Source organism: Cyanistes caeruleus, chromosome 3 (genome assembly GCF_971803275.1).
Source record: "Cyanistes caeruleus chromosome 3, bCyaCae1.hap1.1, whole genome shotgun sequence".
NCBI lineage: Eukaryota > Metazoa > Chordata > Aves > Passeriformes > Paridae > Cyanistes > Cyanistes caeruleus.
The window spans coordinates 14,495,011-14,522,212 of NC_141703.1; the positions used below are offsets into that span (position 1 = coordinate 14,495,011).

Genomic DNA, 27,202 nt, shown 5'->3' on the forward strand with positions numbered 1-27,202 from the left:
TCATCAGCCTTTGTAGAGAAACAGAAGTCTTCTTCTGCTAATCTATGGAGTTTCTCACAAGAAAGCTATTTCTGTTATAGCTTTCTATTTTTTTGATGCCAGCTGCCTGGAATTCCTGTCATCAGATTTTCTCCTCCCATTTCACATCACTCTGAGGTGTGTATGGGTCAATGAGTCTAGGGATGTCATTTTTAAGGATGAGTTATTCAAAGGCAAAAGTTCTCTTCATCTGTCTCTGTGAGCTTTCCTGGAAACAAATTTTCTCTTTGCCTCTACAATGGCCCCAAATCTTCAGCTATTACTTCTCTTCACTCTGTTCCAGCACCTCACTGTATTACAATTACTCCACCTTTTGCTCAAAATCCACACTTTGAACACTCCATTCCTCCCAATGTACTCTGTCATGAATTAAAGAAGTTTTTTCAGAACACTGTTGTCCATCTCCATAGCTTTAACAGAAAAATATTTTAGCTTATAATGCATCTCCTTATTCTCTCTTCTCCATCTAAAACGTAACTCTTTTCTTCAGAGCCTTTGATGGTTTTATAATGTCTTTTTCATGTTGACTCTCTCTCTCTCTCTCTCTCTCTCTCTATGAGAGAAAAGGGTAATCTGTACGTTTTATCCAGGTAGTAAAAGTTAGTCTTAGAAAGCTGCAGATGTTGATGGTGTCAGGTTTCAGTCCAGCAGCATAAACTACAAACCATGCCAGGCCGGCCGGCTCCATTTCTCCACCCCCTGCCCTCTGCGGCCTTGTCCGGCCTGGTGCGGGGGGAGGAGGCCGAGACAGAGCTTTGTTACCTCTTCAGAAGCCAGAAACCAAAGAGAGTAAGAGGGCCCTGGCTTTACATCTTAAGGCGGTGTTCACAAATTAACCTCACCTTTCAATGGTCAAAACTGCTGTCAATTCTTAGAAATGACCAATAATTGGTCACAATAAAGAACTCCCATCAGCCTTTCGCAGCTTCAATTTCTTCCCAGCTCCCGAAGCTATCTCAAAGGTAAAGTCACATTTTGCCAGCTTTCAAATCCTTGATTCCAAATGGAGGGGTACCACCAGGGGCCACTGAAACATCTTCAGAGTGGGGAGGGACCGGTCAGAGGCAAATAATACTTTTTATGAGCTTTGGTTTAATTTTAAACGAAAATTTTTACACTCCCTTGAGACCGACAGCTAATGGGGAGCAGGGATCAGTGAGAACCCTGAGCTAAGTCTTAGGACTACAAGAAATGCTTAATAAAACATGAAATTATCAACTAAGTACTAGGAAAAAAAGGAGGCTTTGAAGACTGTCTGTCTCAGCTGGTAAATAGCTTACAACTGGTCTGAACCATCTTGTGCTAGTGAGGCTATGTTTCATTTAAGCCTTATTAAAGGTTCTGACTGTAGGGCACTCACAGGCCAGTGAAAGATGCCCCAAGCAGCTCTGCAGTCCAGTACTTCTGGCAAGGGAAGATCTATCCTCCAGATGTTAGATTATGGCACAAATTTAGGGAAGGATTGAGGTCTTAAAATGAAGAATGAGCACAGAAATACACAGTAAGAGATCATTCTATAAAATCATGCCCATTTCCTGTGGTCACATGGGAGTCTGTGAGCCAAAGTCACTGGCAGGTGTGTATGAACACCTCCCTGATGAGCAGCCCTGGAGAGGGGAGCCAGAGGGATGGCTGCACCAAAGCAAGCGCAGCTGAACCAGAGACAAGCTCCCCTCCAGCCCTCCCCCATACCTGCTCAGTGCAGGACCCACGATAGAAAGTAAAATACCTGGATTTCAGTGTCATCCCTGTGCCCTGGCCTCTGTACAGTGCTGCTGTGAGAATAAATCAAAGGGACAGTACTGTCCCTGTGTCATCAAGCACTGGGCATGAAAGGTGGAGGAGAGCTTTCATTGTTAACTCCCTACCCAGTGCTCTGCACTGTAATTTATTTTTTTTTCTGTCCTAATATCAAAGAAGAGATTCCATTTAACTAAGAGAAATTGTTCAACAATGTTGTGGCAATATGTTCTGTTGGAAAAAACAGAAATAGGTATCATGCAGTGCCCACAGCAAAGGCTTTAGTCTAATGAGGAGCATGACCCCAACCTGTTTAGGAGGAGTGTTTTAATCACTGGCCAGTGAACAAAATCACACTCCAAGGATTTTTCTGATTATCTGCTCAGAAAAATCCAAACACATTTATCTTAGAGTTAAAGATAAAGATAGAGGTAAAATAATAATAATTACTGTTACCTGAGAGTTTTGGGGAGCTTGAATATATCCCCATTGGTTACTCTGGTTTAATCACTTTTAATTAAAAGATTATATGGCTTCTGCATTTCTGAGGCAAACAGTGCTATTTGTCTTGAAACTCTGGAGACTTGAATTTATGCATTAATTTGAATTATAGAATTAAACTGGCAGTTTTGTCTTTTCTGTGGTGGTGTAAGCTAGTAGTAAAAGCAAATAGTTTTTTTTTTTTTTAAAAAAAAAGCAGTAAAAGTAAGGCCCCACTGTACTGCTTTAAGTACTGTATCAGTAAAACATGTAGTTACATGCAATTGTGTTTATGGATGTGAGTTCCCAAAATCAAAGCCTGGAGGCACAGTTCACTGAGTTCAGTGGCATCTCACCAGCATCGTGCTCAGTGTACTCACAAGGGTGATAAAGAAGGTCCTTTTATTTATCTCTTGTTTTATGCAGTCTGCAAATTATTTATGAGAAGGCATTAAAAAATCTGTCACTTTGGCTATTTTTTATTATAAAAAATTGATGTTGAGACAAGAGAATCACAGAAGTTGGTCCAATGAAAATAGTTTCATCTTTTCTTTAGCTTTAGGGGGAAAATATTGAAACAATTTTCTTTTGCCCTTCTGACTAAGTCCCAGTTTCTCTAATGTGTGCATATTTAATTTGAATGAGTTCTTGCAGATTAAATAATGCATTTGGAAGAAAGATCCTAATTTTGGTATATGGGCTGCCTAGTACTATTGGTGCATGAATAAATACAAAGAAAACTTCCCCTAAAGCTAGTTTCTCAGTCCTCAAAAATACTGCAGCCCCAGGACAAAATATTCTGTAGAGACAAAAAAAAACCCGAGGGTTGGATGTAAGATCAGTCAAACCTGGTAAAATCCAGATTTTCTGTGTCTTTGGAAGAAGTTTAAAGCCATTTATAAAATAAGCACACCTATCCATATGTTATATGTACTTCCCACTACATTACTTTGCAGTATTCTATGATGTTTCCAAAGGCATCCTGCAGAAAACTGGTGACTGACTGCAAGTGCAAGTGAAGTGAGAGTTCTCTGACCCTGATACCAGCTGTGGGTTTCTTAAGCACTGGTGGATGCTAATTCTTGTCTGATAACTAATTAAATATGATTCTGTCTGGGCTTCCTATTGTGAAAAGTGATTTAATCCTTTGCTGTATACTTAGTGAAACTGGAATTAAATTTGTCTTTCTTACAGATGCTGCATTCATAGTGAATGTTTTTTACAGGTACTGCAATAGTTTCTGATGAGAGTAATCTTCATCTGATCCAGGGGCTCCTCTTTTCCATCTAACACTTGCCTAGCTGAGCAATTGCAGGGTTTTAGTGGTCCATAACATGTCTCCCTTCCAACATGAGACTGACAATCCAAGCCTTGGCATGAGCAGAAATGCAGAAGTCAGCATGCAGCTGAACTGAACATTGTGATGATGCAGTACATTATCTTCTATCCTTAACACATAGCTGTTGACTATGTGAGGCAAGTTTGAACACAAGGGGCAGGATTCACACTTTTTTGGGCATGAAGAGGATCCATACAAGTAGATGTCATGGGTTGACACTGGCCAGCTGCCAGGCACCCACCAAAGCCCCTCACTCACTCTCCTCTGCAGCTGGACAGAAGAGAGAAAATATAACAAAGGGTTCCTGAGTTGATGTAAGGACTGGGAGAGATCACTCATCAAATACCATCAAGAGCAAAACAGGCTCAGCTTAGAGATACGAAGAGAATTTATTGCTAACAAAATCAGAGTGGGATAATGAGAAATAAGGTAAATCCTTAAAAACACCTTCCCCCCACTCCTCCCTCCTTTCACCTCCACCTCCTACTCCAGCAGCGCAGAGAGACAGGGAATGGGGATTCATCTCCTGTGGCTTCTCCCACTGCTCAGGGAGAGGAGTCATTCCCCTGCTGCACCCTGGGGTCCCTCCCACAGCAGACAGTTCTCTATGAGCTTTCCCAATGTGAATCCATCTCACGGACAACAGTCCCCCTCAAACTGCTGCAGCATGGGTCTCTTCCACAGGGTGCAGTACTCCCAGGACAGGGTGTTCCAGCATGGGAGGAGGGCCCCTCTTTCCACAGGTCTCCCACAGCCTCCTTTCAGGCATCCACCTCCTTTGGTGTGGGGCTACTCCACAGGCTGCAGGTGGATCTCTGCATCCCTGTGGATCTCCATCGGCTGCAGGGGCACAACTTCTTCACCATGGGCTGTACCAGGGGCTGCAGGAGAATCTCTGCTCCAGCACTTGGAGCACCTCCTGCCCCTCCTTCTTCACTGATCTCAGTATCTGCAGATTTGTTCCTTTCACATGTTCTCACTCCACTCTTCTCTGCCCAAAACTTACAATTGTGCCACAACTTTTATTTTGATTTCTTCTTAAATATGTTATCACAGAGGTGTTACCACTATCTCTAATTGTCCCAGCTTTGGCCAGTGGCTCATCCATCTTTGGAGCCACCAGGCATTGGCTCTGCCAGACAATGTGAAAGCTTCCAGCAGCTTCTCAGGAGCCATCTCTGTATCTCCCCTGCTACCAAAAGCCAGGCCATGCAAACCCTATACAGTAAATCAACTCGTCAAGTGCAAGAGAATAGTGCAAGTGGGATGAACTCATAGAAAATGTTATATGGAAGGTGGGGCTGAGAGGCAGAAGACAGCCTAGGTGTAGGTTTCTGCTTTGAGAAATAGGTTAAGGAGAAGAGTGATTTCAGGTCTCCCATAAGGCAGATGAAATATTCTTCTAAGCAGCTTGGAGAAATCTCACAATCACTGGCCCTTTTTGTCATGTCCAGGCTGTGTGCTGGAAATACACCACAGCAGAAAGAAAAGAGTCCAGGAGGTTCCTGGAGTATGTGGAAGATGCCTTGACACAGCTGGTGAGCAAGCTAACCAGGGGTGGTGCCCTGCTGGACCCGTTGCTTGTGGACAGAGAGCTCATGGGTGAGGTGATTGTTGGAGGGTGTCTTGGGCAAAGCCATCTTGGAGAAGGAGAGGACCAGCAGAACTTCGACTTTCAGAAGACAACTGCTCACAAGTGGTAACCAAGGGCTCAGTTTTGGGGCCAGCCCTGTTTAATATCTTTATCAACTCAGTCAGTTTGCAGATGACATCAAGCCAGGTGGAAGTGTTGATCTGCTGGAGGGCAGAAAAGCTCTGCAGAGGGATGTGGACAGGTTGTATGAGGTTCAGTGAAGGGAATTGCCAGTTCTTTCACCTGGATCACAACAACCCAAGGCAACACTCCATACTTGGAGAAAAATGGATGGAAAGCTGTGCAGTGTAGAAGGGTCAGCCTGGGCATGTTGGTCAACAGCAGCTGAAAATGAACCAGCATGCACCCAGGTGGCCAAAAAGGCCAATGGCATCCTGGTCTGTGGCAGCAGTAGTGTGGCAGCAGGACCAGGGTAGTGATTGTCCCCCTGTACTCAGCACTGGTGAGGCCACACCTCAGATCCTGTATCTGGTTTTGGATCCCTCACTACGAGACAGACATTGAGGGGCTGGAGCGAGTCCAGAGAAGAGAAACAGACACTGTTTAGTTGTGGACTTAGCAGTGCTGGGTTAAAGGCAGGACTTGGTGATCCTGTCTTTTCCAAACTAAGCAATTCTATGATTCTGTGATTCTAAAATCCCTTCTGCCATCCCATGTCTTTCTTCCCAAATTTTCAAACAGATAGCTCAGCAGGTTCATCCGAGCAGGTCCAGCAGGTTGGTGAAAGATATGTGTTGGATTGAACCATGCCTAGAGGAGGCCAAAGACTTGAGGATAAATCTTGAGGCCCTTTGGATTGTTTAGCAAAACCATCTTTCTCCTTGCTTCCCCCAACAGTTGTTGTGTGTGCTGAGGTGCTGGTTGGCAGATGTTGGTGAGCAATGGAAGAAACAGCAGGGTTTGAATAAGTAGGGCTCTACTTCTCAGTGTTGCTGGTCACTGTCACTGTTGCTGACAAGTCTGGCCTGGTGATCTAGAATTAAAAAGGTTAGGAGAATATTCAGATTTGTGCTTTCCTACAGAAACTAGGTAAAAAGCACAAATTCTTAAATGTTTTATTGCACAGACTGTAGAAAATGCACACAACACAAAATCAAATGAAACAAAGCTCTGCCCTGTGAAGAACATAGCGTCCTCCTCTTCCCTCTTTCCATGAGAGACACCTGTCACTGGAGCTGGGGTATGGTTTACCAACCCTCTGGCCTTCACAATGTTCTCGGCACTTCTCGCACAGTCCCTGCATGCACATCCATATGCTCATCCTCTGTTTTTATTGCTGAAGGTTATCGAGGGTAAATGAAGGCCTCCAATGCCACTTTCTATGGCCAATTTAGATCTCTCAGATAATCTCCTGTGAGGTCACCCACCTCTTCTAAATGTCATGCACGCATGTGATCTGAAAGCCTTCACAGTCTGTCCTCATGCCTGAATGACATCCCAGTGACTCAGCCACTACTAACATGTCTGAATGAGGCCACTTCTTAATTCCCTGCTATGGCTGTTTCTCCAATAAAATGTTCCTGAGCATCCTCACTCTAAGAGGAATTAGCAGGGCAGTGTGAGGGGTAAGAGATCTGCAGAGATTGGGAAAATGACACTGGACGGCACCACATAGTTGAGAAAATTCATTTGACATCAAATTTGTATAGTCACAACTCAAATGGGGCATGTGGGTTCTTCCCTAGCCCTTGGGAGGGGAGGAACATGCTCTGTTTATGCCGCACATCCAGCAAGGCAGCTGAAATCAGCTGTGTTCTGACTTAAACCCAGAGGCCAGGTCAGCTGCAGGTGTAAGTGAAGCTCTGCTGGTTTGCACCATGGATTTATCACCAGCCTCCACCTGCAGAAGAGCCCCAGCAGACCATGAGCTCTGGAGGAGCCTTGATTCAGAAAGACATGAGGTGGGACCACAGCCTCTAAAACCCCTTCCTGCTGGGGTGGATGCAGGCCAGGGAGGCTCCTCTCCTTCCCTCCTCTTCCCTCCAGCAAGACCCAGGCTCTGCTGGTCCCAGGTCTCTCCTGGGATTGCATCCATCTAGCCTGCTTGGTTGAGTCTTCCTTCCCTGCTGTCCTTCAGGGAGCTCCTCACATCTGTGGGGGAAAAGCCCAGTGCCCAGGATTTCTAGTCCTTCCTCACAAAGCTGGGACTATCTCATCCCTCTGTGAACTTCTTTAGTGTAGCTGTGTTTTCCTCTGTGAAGTCCTTCTGTCCTGCTGGAGCAGCAAGTGAACCAGAACACTGAGGAAGAGATTTTGCACTGCAGGATTTTGGAGACATTATTCCTCCAGAATTTGTCTTCTTGTGCCCCAGCAGTCTCACTGGTGTTGCATTGTCTGGCAAAACTTGGTACCAAGAGCAGCTTCCAGTTCTTCATAGGGGTCTCTCTTCGGCACCTCTTTCAACTTGGTATGGCACAGCATGAATCAGATAGAAGAATATGGCTGCTGTTAGTCTTGCTTATTGTTTTTTTTTGGCTTAGCGATATTTTGCACACCTTGCTCCTTCTCTTCAAGAAAAGAGAGAAGAAACTGACATCCAGAAATGCAAATTACTAATATCCAGAACAAGAAAATATTTCTTCTCTATGAATCTAAAAAAGAAAATTACTTGTTTTATTTCTCTTTATGTCATGTAGGAGAAAAAACAAGAAAAAACAGCACTCACGTCAGTGGTGGTGGAGTTCCTTTCCACACTACTGCATTCAGTTGTCAAAAATGCATTTTTTATAGATCTATCTTGGCAGAAGTTCTCAAGTCATGACGTCCCTGGGAAGCAGCTTCATAAACAGCAGTGATGTTGGGCACTGACCTTCCAATGGCTCCTCTTGTGAAGAGAGGCAATGCTTTCAGGCAGCCACTTTTTTTGCATGCCCTTTGTCCTGGACATTCTCAACTTACTGACACACTTAGTAAATTCTGCAAACATCAATTATGATGTCTCTAAAGCATCACACACCAGCATGCATCCCAGGCTTTCTCCTATTTAAAGCTTTTGTTTTTCAGTAAACTACCTCTATTTAGAAAATCACTTGTGTGAACCACCAAGGCCTGAGGACTTTGTGACTGGATGCTTATTAGAAGCAGAAGATCCTTAAGTACAACCCTCAGAGGGATTCAAAATGCCATCTAATCCATCTCCTTGCCTCCAGGCAGATTTGTAAGAAATATATTCTCTACAGCACACTTTAAAGATGCTACCATGCATGATGGCAGCCTCACAACCTCCCTAGGCAGTTTGTCCTAGCCTTTTGTTATCTTTAGTTAAAAACTGCTTCCTATTTTAAAGCTGTTATTATTGGCCTCCATATATATAACATTTATCTGTGATATTACATGTTATGCCTCTGCAAGAAACACTCAGCAGAGCAATCAAATTGGAAAATTATGAAAACCTTATCGATTTCCATCCCAGAGATGAGAAAGCAAACCTCATATTTCCCAAGACATGATTGACCTACATGCAAGGGGGGACCTTGGTCTCTTGTGATTTTTCTAGGTCAGATGACAAAAACAGTGAGCCTTAAAGCAAAGTGAGCTGGTTCTTGCTGAACCCAAGCAAGAAGGATAGCACTCAGAAGAACTCATGGTTCCCAATCCTGGGAGCCTCCACCTTCTCTAATGCCACTAGAGAACAGACCAAAATCAAAACAAGGAAAAAAGGAAGAGGATAGATGACTAAAAGTTTAAAAGTCAAATCCCAAACTGCTTCACTATGCCAAAGGTTTAGCTCAGAACACATTTTATTATCTTCACAAGCGAGGAGCCCAAATGAGTATGCAGTGATTGGTGTAATCAGGAATTATGCTGTTCAAATGTAAAGAGTCAGCATGAAAAGAGTCAAGGCACAAAGTTGGATTATAGGTTCCCCAGCAATTCTCCTGGCTGGAATTTTTGGTCATGATGAAATAAAAGGTAGGTATAAGAAATACTGATAGACATAATTTCAGGTCTGAATAGTCTTAGGAAGTTGAGACAAGTAACTGAGTTGAAGCTTTTCTGGAGCTACAGGTTCCCCCATCTAGTTGTGTGGAGGACATAGAAAGACTAAAGGTGTTTTGGAAAACCTGAACCTTTTTTTATTCTTAATACAAACTTTCACCACTAATAACAATCACAAGAAAATCCTTTTCTCTTCCCTTCACCCATTTAAATGAGAAAGCAATTCTAATTTCCCGGCATACCATTAGTGTCCAACATATCAAACCTATCCAAAAGGATAAGCAGAATGATGATGTCTATTTTCATCTCTGAACACGTAAGCTTTTAAAAATAACATGCTGAAATGGGCCAAGGGAAGAAGAACTTTACCCCTCCATCCTTGCACATACATCCCATAGTGATGCCTGCTTTTATGGCAGTGCAGGCTGCCACAGGAAACCAAGGTTAAATAGTTTAAGGTTGAATAGCCTGGCACCCCTTGGAGCTAGCATTTGTGACCTTTAGAAGACTGTGCAAACCAGAAGCTGGTAAATATTTGTTTCTAAGAGAAACCCAAACAATTAAGAGCAAAAATATTTATTGACTGCAGTGACTTACAGTAGTGGCCTCATGGGAGGGCAGTTTCCAGAACTTTCTGAGTGTTTCAAAAGGGCCTATTGCACACGGCACTGTCCTGAACAAATCAGACAGTTTGGTGTCACTTTGATAACAGAATCACTGTGTTTTGCTAAGTGGGAAGGACATTGTCATGAGGAGCAATGGCCATTAGGGTTGTTTAGCTGCCTGATGGGACCTAGGCCTCTAACTGCTATTTCTGCCTTTGAAAGTGACCTGAATACTTTTGTTTCTGATGTCTTAGCTATGCCTGTTCATCCTCTTGTTTGTCTTTTTAGTTGAGAATTTCAGTACGTGGGAAACCACAAATGGCCTATAGGAACTGAAGCTCTCTGCAGTATTTTTTTTTGTGGACTCATGGCAATGTATTGCAATTCCAGAAGCTGTAGAAAGGCAGTATTTTCTCAAAGTAACTATTTTCTGAAAATATGAGGAAGATCAGGAAGAATGCCTGATCTGAGTAGCAGGAAAAAAATAAAAAAATCAACCTTTTTATCATTTAATTAAACATTTCCAGAAGTTGAAGCAGTAGCAAACATTATTGCTTCTGAAGTAACCCAGGTGAGATCAGGGCACCCACATTACACTGGACACTGGCGTCTGAGGACTCTGCTCCCTAAAGCATCAGTGAAAGCTGCAGAATGGGAACATCCTAGCACAGGTTATTGCTGCCCTTCCTTATCCTTGCTCACCAGGGCCTGCTCACTCCATACAAGCCACTGATAATCTCTACTCAGCAAAAGTTAACCCATTAAAAATAAAGTGCTGTAGGTAGAAACTAACCAGACTCTCTTCTATAGCAGATAAGGGGCTCAGTTGTAAAGGGTCTGATCTTTAAAATGACCTTTATTCTAACAGGACCATTGGGAGCTGATTATACCCTGCATATCAGGTGAGAAAGCCAGTGCATAAGGTAGAAAAATAAAGCTGAGACAGCCTCCCAAGCTTCTCTGTGCTAAAAAAAGTTGTCTTTCTGCTTGTTCCAGAATTTATGGCAAAATTTCTATTGGTTTTGAAGGAACCAAAACCAGTCTCTATTTCCATATAACTCTGTAAACTTTGGACTGAAAAATACTTACGCAACCACAAAGTTCATTTGAAGAAAATTGCAAAATATAGCTCCCTGCAGAAGATCTGTTAGACTTCTAACAGCAATTTTATATCATCAAAGGCAAATAAACCTGCTTGGGGAAAAACATACAGGTGATTTGTATGGTGACTGCTTTCATATTCTGTTTATAATTTCAACTTACAGCCCCTAAACCACAGTCAGGAGCAGCAGAAATATCAGGGTGTGTGGTTTGTTTGTACAGACTGTTTATATTACGTGTACAGCTGGTGTGTGTCAAGACTGGCTATGGCTATTTCAAGGTATGTCCTGAACCTGAGTGTTTTCTTTCCAGACAGCATAATCTTCAAACCGTGGAAATTTTGTTAGGGTGCTGATGTTGGGAAGTATGGGAGAATTTACTTAATACAATGCATTTTTTAGAAGTTTTGACTTTGCTGGTGTAATGAAGTGCTATACCAGCAGTGCACAGTATCTGCCTGCATAATGATGGACTGAAAGTGTGCCTCTAGTCTAGTTTGTGAAGCTAATACTTTGACTTTTCTTTTGGTGTTTTTGTTTTTGGTTTGGTTTGGTGTTTTTGCTAGGGCTGTAGGCATATTCATATGTTACTGTGAGCTAAATGAAGGTGCAGGCAGAGAGATTATCTACTGCTCTACATATATAAACCTAATTACTTTTTGAAATCAGGTTTCCTCTGACTCCATTTGTCATCTCAGAGCAAATTCAGGAAATTTTCTCTGTGGTAACTCATTTGTTTGGCCATAATTCAGCAAAGAGGAAGACTGGAAGATGACGAAAGGTAGGAAAGCCATAGTTGCACCCTTTCAAGATGGTCAGGTTGGCCTAAATACTGTATTTCTGTCCTTGAATGACCTCCAGAAAATATTGTGTTATTACTTGTAATTAAAAAAAAAAAAATGGAGGCAACCACATTTCTCACTGAACTTCAGCTCTTGTTAGCATCCTCACCTTGGACATGACTGTTGGGATCAGAGGAGGTTCCTTGACACCAGCACTGCTTTCTTTAGTGGAGGAGGAAGGTGCAATTGTACTATTTTTTGTGTGTGAGGACTAAGAATTTTCTGGCAGAACCTGGCACCCTGCTGAGCTGTATTCCCCACCTTCATCCCCAAAGCCACTCTTTACTGCAGGAGGAGTTTTGCCAGTCCACCCAGACCACCCCTGTGGCTGACCTGCATTCCTGAGCAGGGTGTGTGCTTGCCCCAGGTGCATTGCTGGGTGCCTTGGCATGGCTGGAGTGGTGCATCCAAGGGCTGCTGACTTACACTGTCAGACAAGTCCCATGGTTCTGCTGAGAGATACCACCTGTCCTGGAGAGATGGGCCACCTGGAAGATGAATGGACAGGTAAGTCTTTGCAGTGTTGGGAAGGTGTTTTGCTCTTAGACATTTCAAAGTTTGTGTTTCCCCCCAGAGAGTTTCAGGTCCATCTGTCCTCTTCACCTGCTTTTTCTTCACTTGTCTGCAGTTTCCTTTCTTGAGTGTGACAGAAGAACTAACATAGAGCAATGATTTTCCTGCTTCAGGAAAAATGCAAAGGCCCCCTGAAAACTCTGCTGTTGTACCAGGAAGATGCTGCTGCACTGTCATGCCAGGTGCACACTGCTGGGGCCCAGGGCATGAGTGGTCACTCCCTTCAAGAGTCACTTATGTCAATCCTTATCCTAGACAGATGAGACCAAAATAAACTTGCTGAATATAGAACAGTCTTTCAAGCTGTTTTGGGCACACTATCTATGTGGTTTTTTCTGTGCAGGCAAACCTTTGCACTTCCATGACAGAGTCAATATTTGCATTGTTCCTGTCACAAGAACTCAAAATTAAAATTAATGAAAGTGAGCTCATAGATTAGTTCTTGGAGAGTGACTTGGAGATGAGGTGTTTGGCTCACTGCTATCCGCAGTTTATGTGCATGCAGAGTTGGCATCCAGATCATACCAGGGAAAGAGGGGAGATAACTGAAATCCTGCATGGTCTGCTAGGACTCTGGCCTGAGGATGAAAATTTGGCATACACAATTTCTGTAACTACCCTAATAATTTCTTTCAGGAGTGGAATTTAGAGACTGTGTCTGGTGTGGAGGGAGTTGTCTTTCTTCCTGTTTGGTGAGCAGGGCCACCAGTACTTATGCCACTATGGACTGGCTCTGAAATCAGCCTGGCAAGTGATCAGAGAGTCTTGCTAGTCACACAGCAGTCTGTAACTCATGGAGATTAGGGGGGTAAATGACACACATTCCAGCAATGCCTTTGTCACACTCCATTATGGCTTTATTCAGTCAAGAGACATTGAGGGAAAAAAGCTTTCTAGACACCTGGTGGTTTGTCATCCATCCTTCATCCTTTGGCATGTGCAATTAATTCCAGCTGCACTTCACCCATGGATGCTCACCCACTCTCAAACCTGAGAGCTTGTGAGTAAATGAAAAAGGATCAGCATGTGCAGGTGCAATCCTTGCAGTCCCAAGGATAAGCCTGGGACTTCCATGACATGGAGGGACCAAGTCCAAGTCATGAGATAATGAGGTGGTGCTGCTGACAGTGATCACAACCATGACGACAGTAGTGTATGGACCCTAGGAACACCTTTAGTGATCAGCTGAGTGTAGACATCAGGATCTCATTATCTCATGCAATAACAGCAGCTGATTACAGTGTAACCTTTACTTTGCTCACCAACAGCCCATGTCTTGGAGAGCATTTGCTTGAATGTCAATTAGAAAATTGAAGAGGATAGTAGAGCTGAATCCTAACAGCTTATGTAAAAAGCACCTTGGTTTCAGAGACAGGCAGCTTTACTTCAACACTGCAGCTTTACTTCATTTCTATGGCATCCCAATACAGGAAAATGTCAGTTTTCTCCTCTGTGATCTGACTGATCACTCAGATCACTGGCTGTTCCTTACATCTCTACAAAAAGTCATCCTCATTCTAATTACAAGTAAATGGATTCAAAGAACACTGAACTGTGGGAGGCTAGTCCCCAATTCCTCACCCTTTTCTTAGACCTGAGCTGTGTACCCCAGTTGTAGGGGTTTTGTGCTGGATGCATGTGTGACCATGGATAGCAGGTCAGGCTGGACAGGCTGTGTGCCTGGGAGCTGCTGGGTGGGAGAGCCCAGCCCTGCTGCCACCAGTGGTCACACAAAGCTGCAGCTGCTGCCACTACCTGCACCCAAGCAAAATAGAGGCTGGGAACCCAGTTCAACCAGCACCAAGGTCTTTGTGAGGCAGGAATACCACCTGGGGGTCAGAAATGGTCCTTTTATAGAAGAGGGGCTTTCATACTTGTGGAAGGGACCCATGAGAAAAGAACAGCTTCCGCTAGGGCTGTGCATACCCATGCTGTGCAAAGTCAGCGGCCAGAGGTGTCTGTGGGCATCTGTGATCTGGATGCAGGGGGAAGATGCCCCTGGGCAGGGGTTGTAGGTCCCTCTCTGCTCCAATAACAGCACAGGCAGCACTGCTTGCCCAGGGGTGAAAGCCAGGGCTCAGTGCAGAGCATCTCTGGTGCCACCTGGCCATCGCAGGAACAGATGAACCCCTAACAGCCCTCCACCCTCAGCAGTGAGGTGCTGTGAAAGCTATTAGTGCATCTGCTCTGAAATGGGCTCATTAAAATACACATTCTCTTCCATTATCCTGTGGCTGCAGTGCCTGACTCATCCCACTGCAGTTGCTCTGGAATGGGAACCAAAGTCAAAATTTTTCCAACTTGTGTTTTATTCACCAGGGAAGCTCATATCTAACCCACTGAGATGGCAGTGGAAGCTGGAACAACGTCTGTCTTCACAGGAGGCAAACGAAACCTGAAAAAACAGGGAGAGGAAATAAATGAGGCACTGTCTGATTGAAAGTTATTCCATGTTGCCTTTCACAATTTGACACAGGATGCTTTCTTGCACAGGTGTGGTTAGTGCTGGAGTAACTCAGCTGGGACATGGCCACTCCCAGCCCAGGTGTGCCAGTGGTATTTCCTCCTTTCCTCCTCTTTTTCCACGGAGCCACAGGAGTGTGCCACACAGCCAAGGTCTTGCAGCAGGCTTTGGCTGGGATCCCTGCTCTTACTCCTGACCATACCAAACCTCTCTTCTCCCTGGAGGCAGATGGATCCTTGCACTCATGGTTTTTGCTGCCAGCACTGTCCCCAGACACAGACCCCTCTGAGGTGGCACATGGATGGATCCAGGGTGCTGAGGGTTTGCAGAACTCCTCTGACCTGGCTGGGGCCAGGCTGGGGGAGGCACTTTTATGCTGCCTTCCTGCTCCCCCAGCTCACAGAGACAGTCTCCTGTGGGCACCACTCGGACAGTGCTTAAAGCCACAGGCAGCACCACTCACCCTGCCAAAATGGAACCCTCACAGCCTAAACCCACCTCATGCAAGCTGGGAACCTTCCCTCTTGCTTTTATATTCAGACATGATCTCACCAGACATTGCTTTTAGCTGCAAGAAAATTCCTCCCTCTTACTGTTTTGCTCTTAAGGACTGCTTTCCTGGGCTAAACATCCTTTCTTTAAATAGATGTGCTGACCCAAATACTACTGTGAATGATTATTCAAGGATGAAGAACAGACTGTAGTCCAAAGATTTTCACAAACTTAAATCAATATGATCTTTCTGATTAGCACTTCTAGGAAACCTGTATGGCTATACTCATTACTTGGCTCATTTTGCTGTTATTTGTTCATGTGGTACATTATCAAGCATCTGAAATATTTACTCTGTTGTCTTCTGGACTGCACTGATTTCTTTTGGAACAAAATGTAGCCTGGTAATCCTCTGCTGTGGGATTTTTTGTAACAAATATTTTATAGTAAGCCACTTGTTAGTAATGAACCTAATATCACTTGTACAACTCTTTTTGTAATCTTTACTCCTAAAAAATATTTGGCAAAATTAAAAATAATAATTAAATTCTTTGTTAACCAATGGCCTACTTGCAATATTAAATTGAATGTGGCATTGCAACTTGGGCCATTTTTCAATTTTGTATAGGAAAAGAACCTCTGCACGTGTGGAAGCCAACATTTTTCACAGCACACATCTGAATTTTTTTTTTATTTCAGATTGCCTACTGTAGTAGAGCAATCACTTCAACAGAAAACATACTGAAAGCCTGAAATCTAATTTAAAGTCTAAATGATGCACATGATTAAAAATGTATTATCTATTCCCAGCAAATCAGCATCATTGAAACACTAATATTTCCCTAATTTTAAGCACCATCTAGTGAGTCAAACATTAGCAAACTGCGCCTGAGGAAAATAAGATCCTGGTTTGACTGCATCCCACTTAGTGCTAGGTCTCGTGCTGAGATTTGTAAGTTAGCTGTTTAGTCATTGTCTGTTCTCTTACTGATGGACATTAAATATTCTTCCAAAGGTGCTGGAGACCTGAGCTGCTGCATGAAGGTAATTTGTTTGTTGACAAAGAAGGGTCTTGGCTGAGCAAGCTCCCTAGTTAGACAAGGCTAGCTGCCTGAAAGTGAAGTAGGGAAAAACTTCATTTTGATAATGATTTTTATTTTTACCACTGCAGAGCAAGGGACTGGAAAAGATGTGGTTTTATTTCAATTATAAGCCAAAGAAAAAAAAAATCACCACTCAAATAAACAGCTTTATAAGCACCATGATTCTTACTACTACTATTAGCTGGCTTGCCATGAAGATGAAGTAGGTTTGAGAGGGAATAGCACAGCAAATCTGCATACAGTTATAGGACCTGCTTACCTGGCAGTGGTGTTAAATCAGTTCAGTTAAATCAGCACCAGTCACTGACCTGTATAAACAGCCACCCACGGATGGGATTCATTTGGAAAGCAAGCGATCACAACCAGTTAACACAGAGTCACCCTGGGCACAGGCAGGGGTGTTCAGACTGAGCCCTGCTGGCTTCTCTGAAGTTACAGAGCTTGTGCTGGTACTTCACATTTGCCAGCCAAAGTGGTGCAAGACCGGGCAGTGCCTGGCCTGGCTTTGCTGGGGGTGAGGAAAAGGCACATTGCCTCTGACTGGGAATGCATCACTGGAGAGGCAGGAGTGCCGCACGGGGGCCAGAAAAATCCCTTGGCTGCTCCTGGCAATACCCTCAGTTGGCCAAGTTGACCTCTTTCAGGTACATCTGGATCTGGGGGGAGCAGGATTTATTTATGTGCCCTCATCCCAGCTGTTCTGTGGTACCAGCACATGCACTTCCCCGGGCTGGTGGCCCTGGCTCCCCAGCAGACCAGCCCGGCTCTGTGCACAGGGTCTCTGCTGGTGGTGCATCCCCAGCCACACACCCAGCCCCTGCTCACCTCTGCTGGGCTACATCTGCTTGGGAGCTCACACTGTGAGGGAGGCTGGAGACCTGGCCTGGCCACAGGGACCTCTCTGCTCTTCTGGTTTTGGGATTTCCCCATTTCTCCCTGTGCACCACTTCCCGGCTGTGTCAGAGCATCTGTGGCAGCCCAGGCTAAGGGCTGGTGGAGGACAAGGACTGTTGGTGAGGAGGAGGTGATGCCAGGAGGTTCATATGCCAAAACTGCTGCAGGAGCTCTCCTCAAACTCAGCCCTGTGCTGCAGGCACAGCTCCTGAGCTCACCTGCCCCACACCTCATGCTCCTAGGGAAGTAGTGATGGACAGTGCCCACCCACCTGCTATTTCAAAACAGTGGAGGTTTAGCTGTACCTCCTGTTACAGAAATCTGGTACCTGATGGAGTTAAACTGGGGAAAGCATTGTCTCTAGGAGTGGGAGCATTTAAGGCCTGGTCCCTCACCACCGGGATTCATGACTGCCAAGGGGTGACAGAGGAACCTGGCCTTTGGCCTCTACTTCCAAAACAGGAGAAGTATCAAAACTGAAGCTTGGAATCAACTGCACAGCTTTGCTAACACCTGAAATACCTTAGAATTGTCCCAGTGTGAACATAGGCAAAACCACTGGGAAAAAGAAACAAGCATCCCATTTCTCCTTCATCCCTACTGCCCAAACAAGTTGTGTTGCTAACAAAGGGCAAGATCTTTTAGCAAAATCCTGATTTATGGTCTATAAATAGATCTCATTATAGAAAGTGGATTCAAGAAGGAAATCAGATTTCAGAGCTATACAGCAACAAAAAATTATTTTTTTTGGAGTCCTTCCCCACAAACAGAGTAGAGCATGTGTAGGTATCAGTCTGTTTAGCAGGAGAGTTTAAGCTCACTGGAACAGTCACACAGCATGCACAGTCCATATTAGGATCCAGTCAGCTCCAAACAATGCTCAGCTACACGGGTAAGCCAGAATTTAATGACATCACATAAATAAATATAAACAAATACAGTAAAAAGGCTTTACCTTGGGCTTAAGCAAAAAGCAAAATTTTCCAATCCTGTGGGATTCTTCTCTGCTCCCAAGTCTGCTGGCTCACAGTGCAGCAAAATGATCAGGCATTTAATAACCCTGGCAAAGGTCTGCAAGTCCTGAGGGTGTTTGATTTGGAATGAAAGGTGTTGGGAGGAGATTCCTGAACACCTCCATCCAGAGTTATGCAGGAAAAAAAAAAGAAGAAATAAAAGCAAGCTTTATGAGGTCAGAATGTGTAGCCTGCCCAGAGCTGCTATTCCTGGTAGAAATTAGACCCTGAACTGCCCAGGTGAAAATCAGGGATAATCCCTGTATAAGTGCTTCTAATTGGGACAAACTGAAAGTGAGAAAGTTGAGCAAGACAGCTCTGGCCCATCCCTGGGGGCTCTGGGTTTGCTCCCAGGTGGTAACTGAGAGGACGATTATGCAAAGCCTCCTCTATAAACAGAATTTGGTTTATTGGCCGAACTGGGGGAATCTATTTTTGTCACCACTTTGTGCAAATGTGTTACCCTTGTGATTTCCAGCCAGGTCACTCCAAGTCAGCTGCTTTGGCTGTGGCTGTCACTGGAAGCTCCTCTGTTCACCCCAGTCCCCGGCCCCATTTCTCACCCGCCCGGGGCTGGCTCCCAGGCGAGGGGGACAAGGGGATGAGCCTGTGGCTATTCTGGTAGCTGTGAGCTATGGAGGTGTCACGTGAAGCAAAGAGCCAGAAATGCATGTCAAATCGAACCAGTGACTAATCACGGTATTTTGGTTGTCTTAGTGGCTGCCGGGGAAAGATTTATGGGCTCAGAAAATCTTCCCGTAATAATCCCTGAGCGCTGATTTGATCTTCGGCTGAGGCTTCCCAAGACCGTGCGGAAAGAGGACGGAAAGGGGGCTGCTGTCCCAGGGGTGGTGACGTCTAAACTGATTGGAGTTCAAAATACAAACAAGGAGAAAAGTCAGCGCTCTCTTCTCATCCGTGTCTGCTCAGAGCCACGCGCTGGCAGCCAGAGAGGATCCCTTTGATCTGCCTGTGGAGCGAGAAGGGCTGGGGGCGACGGCTGGGCAGACACGACGGGCCATTTATTGGGATTGTCATCTAGCTCCCTCATCTGTCACCTGATGGCCGGCCAAGGAAGTGCTCGGCACAGCTGTGGACTCCTCATCCTTGCGCAACTTGTGGAGACAAGAAAAGTAAGCATCCTACAGGTGATACGACATTCAGCTAATTTTTCTGTAAAGGAATGAATTCACTTTAAATCTACTAACTGTCCCCCTGTGCCAGGCAAGAGACTGACTTTTTTTGGGGTAGAGCTTTTCTCTAACAGCTGGAGGTCTGCTGGGCATTCAAGCAATGGCTGTTGAGTAAGGCAGCTGTTTCAATATCTAATTGCATTTTAGCTGTAATAGCTCAAGGGAAAGCGTTGCATTGTCTGCCATGAGCTACTTCCTGTCCTACTGCAAAGCACACTGCACTGCTGTGCTTGCCCAATACCAGAGCCTGAGGTCAGAGGGTTTTCTCTGTGATATTTTGCTGAAAGTGAAAGAAAACGAGTTTCCTGCACACAAGTCCTTGCTGGCATGCTCCAGCGACTACTTCCGAGCCATGTTCAAAAGTTATACCCAAGAGTCTAAAGCCAGTGTCATTCACCTGCAAGTTATCTCACCCACTGGGCTCCAGCACATCCTGGATTTCATTTACACATCCTTGCTGCCCCTTTCCTTTGAAAGCCTGGAGGATACCTTGGAAGCTGCAAGCTACTTGCAAGTGTCTGATGCTATTGGCTTGTGCAGTCAGTACTTAGTTAACAATCTCGCCCTGGAAAACTGCTGCTTCTCTGCCAACGTGGCCAGGAAGTTCTACCTGCCAGATGCCCTAGCAGCCACAGAAAAATACATTATCAAAAATATCTGGAAGCTGCTGGACTTGGATTTGTCAGGACTTCTCGAGCTGAACTTCAGGTCTTTGCTAGCAGTGATTCAATCACCAGATCTCCCCATGGTGGAAGAATGCCGCCTGTTAAATCTTGTCCTGCTGTGGTTGAAGCAGGATAAATCCAGGCTGGATCATGCAAGCAGCCTTCTAGAGCACATAAGATACGGTCTCATCCCAGTGGAAGAGCTGAGAAAAACCTACACGCAGTCAGAAGTGTCCCTCTCAGCAGGTATTAAGTGCTTGATCATAAAAGCAATAAATTATCACACATCTGTATTCAAACAGCCTGTCCTGCAGGATAAGTCCACCACACTGAGAAACCAGAAAACTCGGATCATTCTACTGGGGGGAGGCACAGCCAGTGAGGGGCTCGTCACCGATGTGGTGGCCTTTGATGTTTACAATCACAAATGGCGAACCCTCACGCAGCTGCAGGACAGGGTGCAGAACCACAGTGTGTGTGTGGTGGGGAACTTCCTCTATGTCTTGGGTGGGGAAATACAAAGTGGTACCCTGGATGATGCTAAAATTGAAAAGACCTTATCGGTTACAAACAAGGTCCATCGGTATGATCCAAGATTTAACACATGGACCCAAATCACGGGCATGCTGGAAAAGAGATGCCAGTTTTCCTGCTGTGTCCTAGGCAAGGATATCTTTGCCATTGGTGGAAGGGGTGAGGCTGAGTCGCTGCATTCATCTGTGGAAGTCTATGACATCAGCAGAGACAGATGGACGAAGGCCAGGGAATTGCCATGCAGAATACATGGCCATGCCAGTGCTGTTTGCAAGAACACCATATACATCTCTGGGGGCAAGTACTCGGCCCCAGCCAGCACAAGCAATGACGTTTATTCTCTGAGCTCACTTGAAGGGCAGTGGGTGAAACGCGCCCCAATGAGCATTGCTCGGTTTGGGCATCAGATGGCAACAATCAGGGGATCCATATTTACCTTTCTGGGATTATATGAACCCTTCTCTGAAATAGAAAGGTATGACCCGGATCAAAACCAGTGGACTCGGTTAAGACCACTGATCTACGATCGATTCTCCTACGGCCTGGCAGTGGTAGAGGAAACAGCTCTTCTCATTGGGGGAAAGAAATGGCAAAACTCCCTGGAGGTCTCCACGCAAGACGTGGTTGGCTATGACATCGACAACGATGGCTGGGAAGAGATCTGCAAGGCCCCTCTGCCGTGGTGTGGGCTGCAATGCGCCGTGCTCCAGCTCTCCGAGGTAGCCGAAGAGCAGGACAACGATAGCCAGCAGAAGAAGCTGCCCAACTGCTGAGCTCCCTTGCTGAGGAATATCCATCCCAGGAGATGAGTGAGCAGGGCAGTCCTGGAGAAGAAAATTGCAGTGGCACTGAATGTGAGAGTGAAAGTTTTGCTTGGATAAGCAAAATACTTGGTGGAAACAGGCAAGAAAATCTGGCCCCAGCACAGGAAACACATCTAGGATTTATAAAGATGGAAGCTGATCTCACTGAGCAAGGATGTAGCAAGTAGCACGTTTAGAGGCGATGAGTGAGAACTGTAATCCTTGACTCTTGGATAATACCTAGATAACAATTAGTAGGTGTTGCAAGTCAGATTTTTCAAATATTAAAAAATATGATCCATCTTTTCTGTTTTCTTAATCAGAGGTAATTTTCCCAGCTGGTAAGTGCTACTGAGTTTTTATTCTATGGCTAAGCAAAAGGAAAGAGAACTGTATAAAGACTAGAAAATTGATGCCTACAAGAATTAGTAGCAAGTATTGCCAAGGAAAAGGTATTATTTGTTATACTATGTACTAGGCAAGAAGGGTAAAATGCTTTGTTGCTGTTGAACTGCTACATGAGAGAACCCTGCAGTCAAAAAAGGTTTACTTTCATCGAAGAGTACAAAGGGGAGGGAGGTGACTGAAGGTTTTCAGAAGTCTTTACTCAGTGTCTGCCTACATACAAATCAGCAGTAGTGTCACTCCCCTTTGGACACACTGGCAGTGTTTGAAGTCACACAGGGGTACTTCAAAATACATGGATATGTGAAATGCAGACAAAATGGTCAGATGCCACAGAATCAATCTGGTATAAAGTGAATCTTGAGCCATAAATGTTCATTTAAAAGCTAAATTTATTGTATTTAATTTTACAGTGTTCCCTTTCTAGGCTGAGAGTTAATACAATAAAAATATATATAGAAGAACATTTAATAGTCTTAAAAGAAGGCAGCACAATGGAAAGGACGCATGTTCTTTGTCACCAGACTAGCTTAAAAAACTGTAATGTTTAATTTTCACCTTTAAAGCAATCAAGCTAACTTTACTAATGTAAAGTGCAGGCAGAATGGCTGTTGCATAGCAACAGATCTATGTCTTCTGAACTGCCTTGGTTTTGACAAGGAATCAACTACACAATGTGCATATACATCCATCAGATATAAAGAGTTTTTCATATGAATATATTTACTTTTGGTCCAGTAAAACAATAGCAAGAGAATCTAAATGCTTGGGACAATAGCACAATCCATTTCAAGTCAAGCATTTTTTAAGAGAAATTTACAAAAACCTCACAAATTTAATATACAAGTCAGTACCCATGCAGTAAATAAATGTCCAGTTTATACAAACAATATTCTTCTAATAGTACAAATCTTACACTGGATCCAGAATTCTATACAAACGTTAATACATGATTTGTCATCCATATAACTTGAATATAAGATTACTGAAAATGGGCTACAGAAAGGCCACTCTTCTGTACAGTTGTGCAAAATCTGCAGAACATTTGCAATTCAAACACAATAACAAGATAGAAAATGAGGGGTAGAAAAAGGAAAAGAAAAAAGAGAAAGGAGAGAGGAGCGAATGAAAAAAAAGAAAAAAGAGACAGGGGGGAGAGAGAGAGAGAGAGAAAGAGAAAGGGAGAGAAAGAGAGAGAGAGAGAGAAAGAGAGAGAAAGGAAGAAAGGGAGAGAGAGAGAGAGAAAGAGAGAGAGAGAGAAAGAAAGAGAAAGAGAGAAAGAGAGAGAGAAAGAGAGAAAGAAGAAAGAGAGAAAGAGAGAAAGAGAGAAAGAGAGAGAGGAAGAGAGGAAGAGAGGAAGGAGAAGAGAGGAAGAAGAGAGGAAGAGAGGAAGAGAGAGAGAGAAAGAAAGAGAGAAAGAGAGAAAAAGAGAAGAAAGAGAGAAGGAGAAGAGAGAGAGAGAGAAAGAGAGAGAGAAGAGAGAGAGAGGAGAGAGAGGAGGAAAGAGAGAAGAAGAAAGAAAGAGAGAAAGAGAGAAGAGAGAGAAAGAAAGAAAGAAAGAAAGAAAGAAAGAAAGAAAGAAAGAAAGAAAGAAAGAAAGAAAGAAAGAAAGAAAGAAAGAAAGAAAGAAAGAAAGAAAGAAAGAAAGAAGAAAGAAAGAAAGAAAGAAAGAAAGAAAGAAAGAAAGAAAGAAAGAAAGAAAGAAAGAAAGAAAGAAAGAAAGAAAGAAAGAAAGAAAGAAAGAAAGAAAGAAAGAAAGAAAGAAAGAAAGAAAGAAAGAAAGAAAGAAAGAAAGAAAGAAAGAAAGAAAGAAAGAAAGAAAGAAAATAAATAAGTCTGTCAATTCTTTCCTTCATGGATATAACTGCCAGGAAATATCAGAGTTCATAAAGTTTAAAGTACATTCACTGAGCTGTACAGACAATAGTCTCAAGTTGGTAAAGAGTACAACTCACTAAAGCATAATGGAAGCTTTTTCTTTCCACATGAGCATTATTAAATCATGTCATGAGTCCTAACTTACGCAGCAAAATACTGAAGAGCAGCAGAAATATTTTGTCATGCTCTTAACATTTTTCAAAACCAAGCCCATAAAAAGTAAATATATGATTTAAGAGCTCATTCCCACTTTTATTTCAGGCATGTGCCTAACTCTAAGGATCTATTTCCTCTCATATTCACTGGGTTATCTTCAGCAGAAAACAAATCTCATGGAAGTTTAAAAATATTTTAATTGGCTTGTGAACTCAGCAGAACCAGAGACTCCCTTCCCCTTCAAAAGCAAACAGAGGCTTTTTTACTCCTTGGTTATTTTTCAGGTTCTGTGCTCAGCTCTACTCTCATCACACATTATCCCTGCATACAATACAGCCAAATTTCACAGCTCAGAAAACACATAGGAAACTACCTGAAAAATCCTATTCACTCCTTTTCTATTGTGGGAATCTTCAAAGCATCTCAGATTTGAAGCATTTCATTAAAACCTTTTCCACTGCTGCTGTTCTGGGCTAAAGAAATGCTGCTACCAAGGACGTTGAAAGTCTACATTTTCTCTTTGTCAAATTCTGCACTTTATATTGATGCCTTCAGTGCAAAAGCATCATCAATCACAGTACCATGACTATTTTTTTAAATCAACCTAATGTGATCAAGAGACAACACACAATTTGGTCTTAATTATAATACAAACCAGCATCCCTTTGCATTGGCGGCAAACCTTAGCAACAGGCTTAAAAAAAGCACAAGGAAATAAGACCTAACCTTTTGAATGAATTAGTAATTTTTTTTGTCTGCCGATTTTCAACCTTTTATGTGTTTGACAAAACTGAAACACAACCACTGCATTACACATTTTCCCTGTTATTTAAGAAAACTCCTAGAGTTTCTCATGAAATACAAAAATTGGTTTTCTCCCACCACCAAAACAGTACCTGCACTCCAAAAATGCAATGCAATACTGGAATTATATGATATAAAATATCATTGTAAAACTGACCTTTGATAACAAAAGCTTTAGCATGTGGAACTTCCTGCATGAAGGGCCACAGTCTTCCAAAAATGCTTTTAAATCCTTTTCTTCAATAGCTAAAGATCATGTTTTTTAATTCACAGAAGGTAAACACAAGCAGAGCATTAGTAGCATATAAAATATACAAATCCTCATTAAAGAAGTGGTATTGTTGACCACTGAAGGTTTCACACAGCTGAGTAGCATTAAAATATAATTTACTAGAGCTCTCACATATTGATATAAAAACTACTTTATGCACTTAAGTAAAGAGCTGGAGTGTAGCAAATGGACAAAAAGAGACTTTTATACATGTGTTTCTATGTAAGAGTGAGTGTGTGCTAACGAAGCTATAAGTGCTTCAACCTCAGGAGAGCCATTTACAGAGTCCCTCGGGGGGCTGCTTTCATAGATGTTCATGAAGAGATCAAGATACATTTGTTTCCATTCCTGAAAGTCTCTAGACGTCAAAGCTGGATTCTCCAGAATTTTATCTATGATGGCTACTTCTCCTTCCCTGGCCTGTGGGAGAAAAGGAACATGCAAAGAGTTAATGCAAGTGATGAGGTACTGGCAAAATCAACCACGTCGAGAATGGGGGGTACAAACTCAAGCCTTAGAGCCCCTGAAAGCACAGGGACTATCTGCTCTACGGGCACTCACAAACAAGTGAGTGTCACACATTCCCTTGTGGACTTGGGCTTCCCTTGTCTTGTCCAGAACCCTCAGTAAGAGTTTGACAAAACTCTTGTTTTGTCAAAAACCTGCCCCCTTGTTCAGCCCCAGAAAAAGCAAGCCCTGTACTGTTTACTGTTAGCTGCTAGCATTTTTCAGGATGGGTTTCACACAACAAAGCACCATCTGTTTGCTCTTGATCAGCATCAGAAATACTGTGTGGGTGTGTGGACACAGACACACACGGCCTCTAGCCTGCCAGCACAGCTACACCTCTTTGCCAGGTGTGTCATGGGGGCACCTGAGCTCTGCATTGCAAAGGCTGCTGCAGGGAGTCCCATGGGAATGACAGCTCATCTTCACTACAGATCTGCTCCCTGCGATGGGCTGGCTGGCTGCAACCTCTTCCTGCCACTGACAAAGAGAAGGCAGAGAAAGGGAAAACACAACACAGCTGATGGTACCTCCTTATGCACCATCGAGGCTGGGGAAGTGACAGTGCCATAATCCCTCTCTGGTGGTTGGAGCTGAGGGTCGCAGTAAGCCTCAGATGTACCCACAGCCACTCACAGCTGCTGCAAGTGGAGGAAACTGGGTGCCACAGCTGTAATCCTTGGACACACAGCTAACATGCAGGTTTCCAGCACTGCTCCTCAGCACAGGAACACCGTGCCCACCAACAATCTCCCCTCCAACCTCCCTGTGAGATGGGATTCACACTCCTCATGGCTAACTCACGTTTTCCATGTTAACATCCTATGAGTATGTTAAATCTCTCTGGGTAGCATGGCAAGGGGAGATACCAAGCTGTGTATGAGGGCACAGAACAGGTGGGTCAGAGACATCTTCCACAAGCAGTGCTTTCATTGCTGTGCAAACAACAGCAAATTAACAACAGCAAATTAACACTGCCTGCTGAAATACTCATTTCCAGAAAGAGAAGGCAAGCTGAGAACGAGCTGTGGAAAAGAAACCATGGGAGCTCCTGATCACCTTATCTGTGCTTGAACTACCACAAGTTATTTCTCACAGGTTGTGGCTGGTCCTACACCTCTGCACTACCAGCCAGGCAGTTCATAATGACAGGAGAATGATTTAGTATTATCACAGGAAATAGAACACAGGGGTCTTTCATTAATAACTCAGAAGGTGAGGTATCAAGAGCTAGAAGCAGTTTGGAGGACTGTCTTTGGATACTATTATGTAGGATAAAATTCAATGAGGGTTCAGAACATCAATGCCAACAACCAGTGCAATTGGCTGCATTCCGAAAGGAGAAATCAAAGGCATTGATAAAAAGAAAGAATAATTGATCAGGTAATAGCAATAGCTACTGGTTGATACAATTGCCAACAGTATGGCAGAGGTGGGGCTCTAAGCTTGTGACTGCAGTCAGTCACAAGACACCAAGATGTCACTGCAAACCAAGCATGTGTCACTCTACACTGCTGCTCTATGCAGGAAACAACAATTACCTGTCTTTCCTCCTTGCTGCCATTGATTGCAATTTCCATTATTGGTCTCATGTACGTAAGAATGATTTACACTAATCACAGTCCAAACAAGAATGCTGACAAGCTTAGCAAATAGGGCTTAAGGATAGAGAATGAAAAAATTTGGTCTGCTTGGTCCAAAGGAAAGAA

General features: G+C 43.8%; 2 protein-coding genes across 3 annotated transcripts in view; one reads left to right on the forward strand and one right to left on the reverse strand.

Moving 5' to 3' along the window:
• The first annotated feature begins 749 nt into the window (after positions 1 to 749).
• KLHL34 (kelch like family member 34) lies at positions 750 to 23,208 on the forward strand. Its single transcript, XM_023918486.2, has 2 exons — positions 750 to 1,001; positions 18,995 to 23,208. The coding sequence occupies exon 2, from the start codon at positions 19,655 to 19,657 to the stop codon at positions 21,440 to 21,442; it is 1,788 nt and encodes a 595-aa protein (XP_023774254.1). The 5' UTR covers positions 750 to 1,001; positions 18,995 to 19,654; the 3' UTR covers positions 21,443 to 23,208.
• Positions 22,252 to 27,202, reverse strand: part of CNKSR2 (connector enhancer of kinase suppressor of Ras 2) — a 207,617-nt gene continuing 202,666 nt past the window's right edge. For both annotated transcript variants that reach the window (XM_086879915.1, XM_086879914.1), the window contains one exon: positions 22,252 to 25,406. In XM_086879915.1, coding sequence (XP_086736041.1) covers positions 25,191 to 25,406 — 216 coding nt within the window. In that variant the 3' untranslated portion in view covers positions 22,252 to 25,190. The remainder of the gene's footprint in view (positions 25,407 to 27,202) is intronic.

Bases quoted from the DNA above. Each gene is read 5' to 3' on its own strand.
- KLHL34 (XM_023918486.2), top strand. From the start codon at position 19,655: ATGAGCTACTTCCTGTCCTACTGCAAAGCACACTGCACTGCTGTGCTT.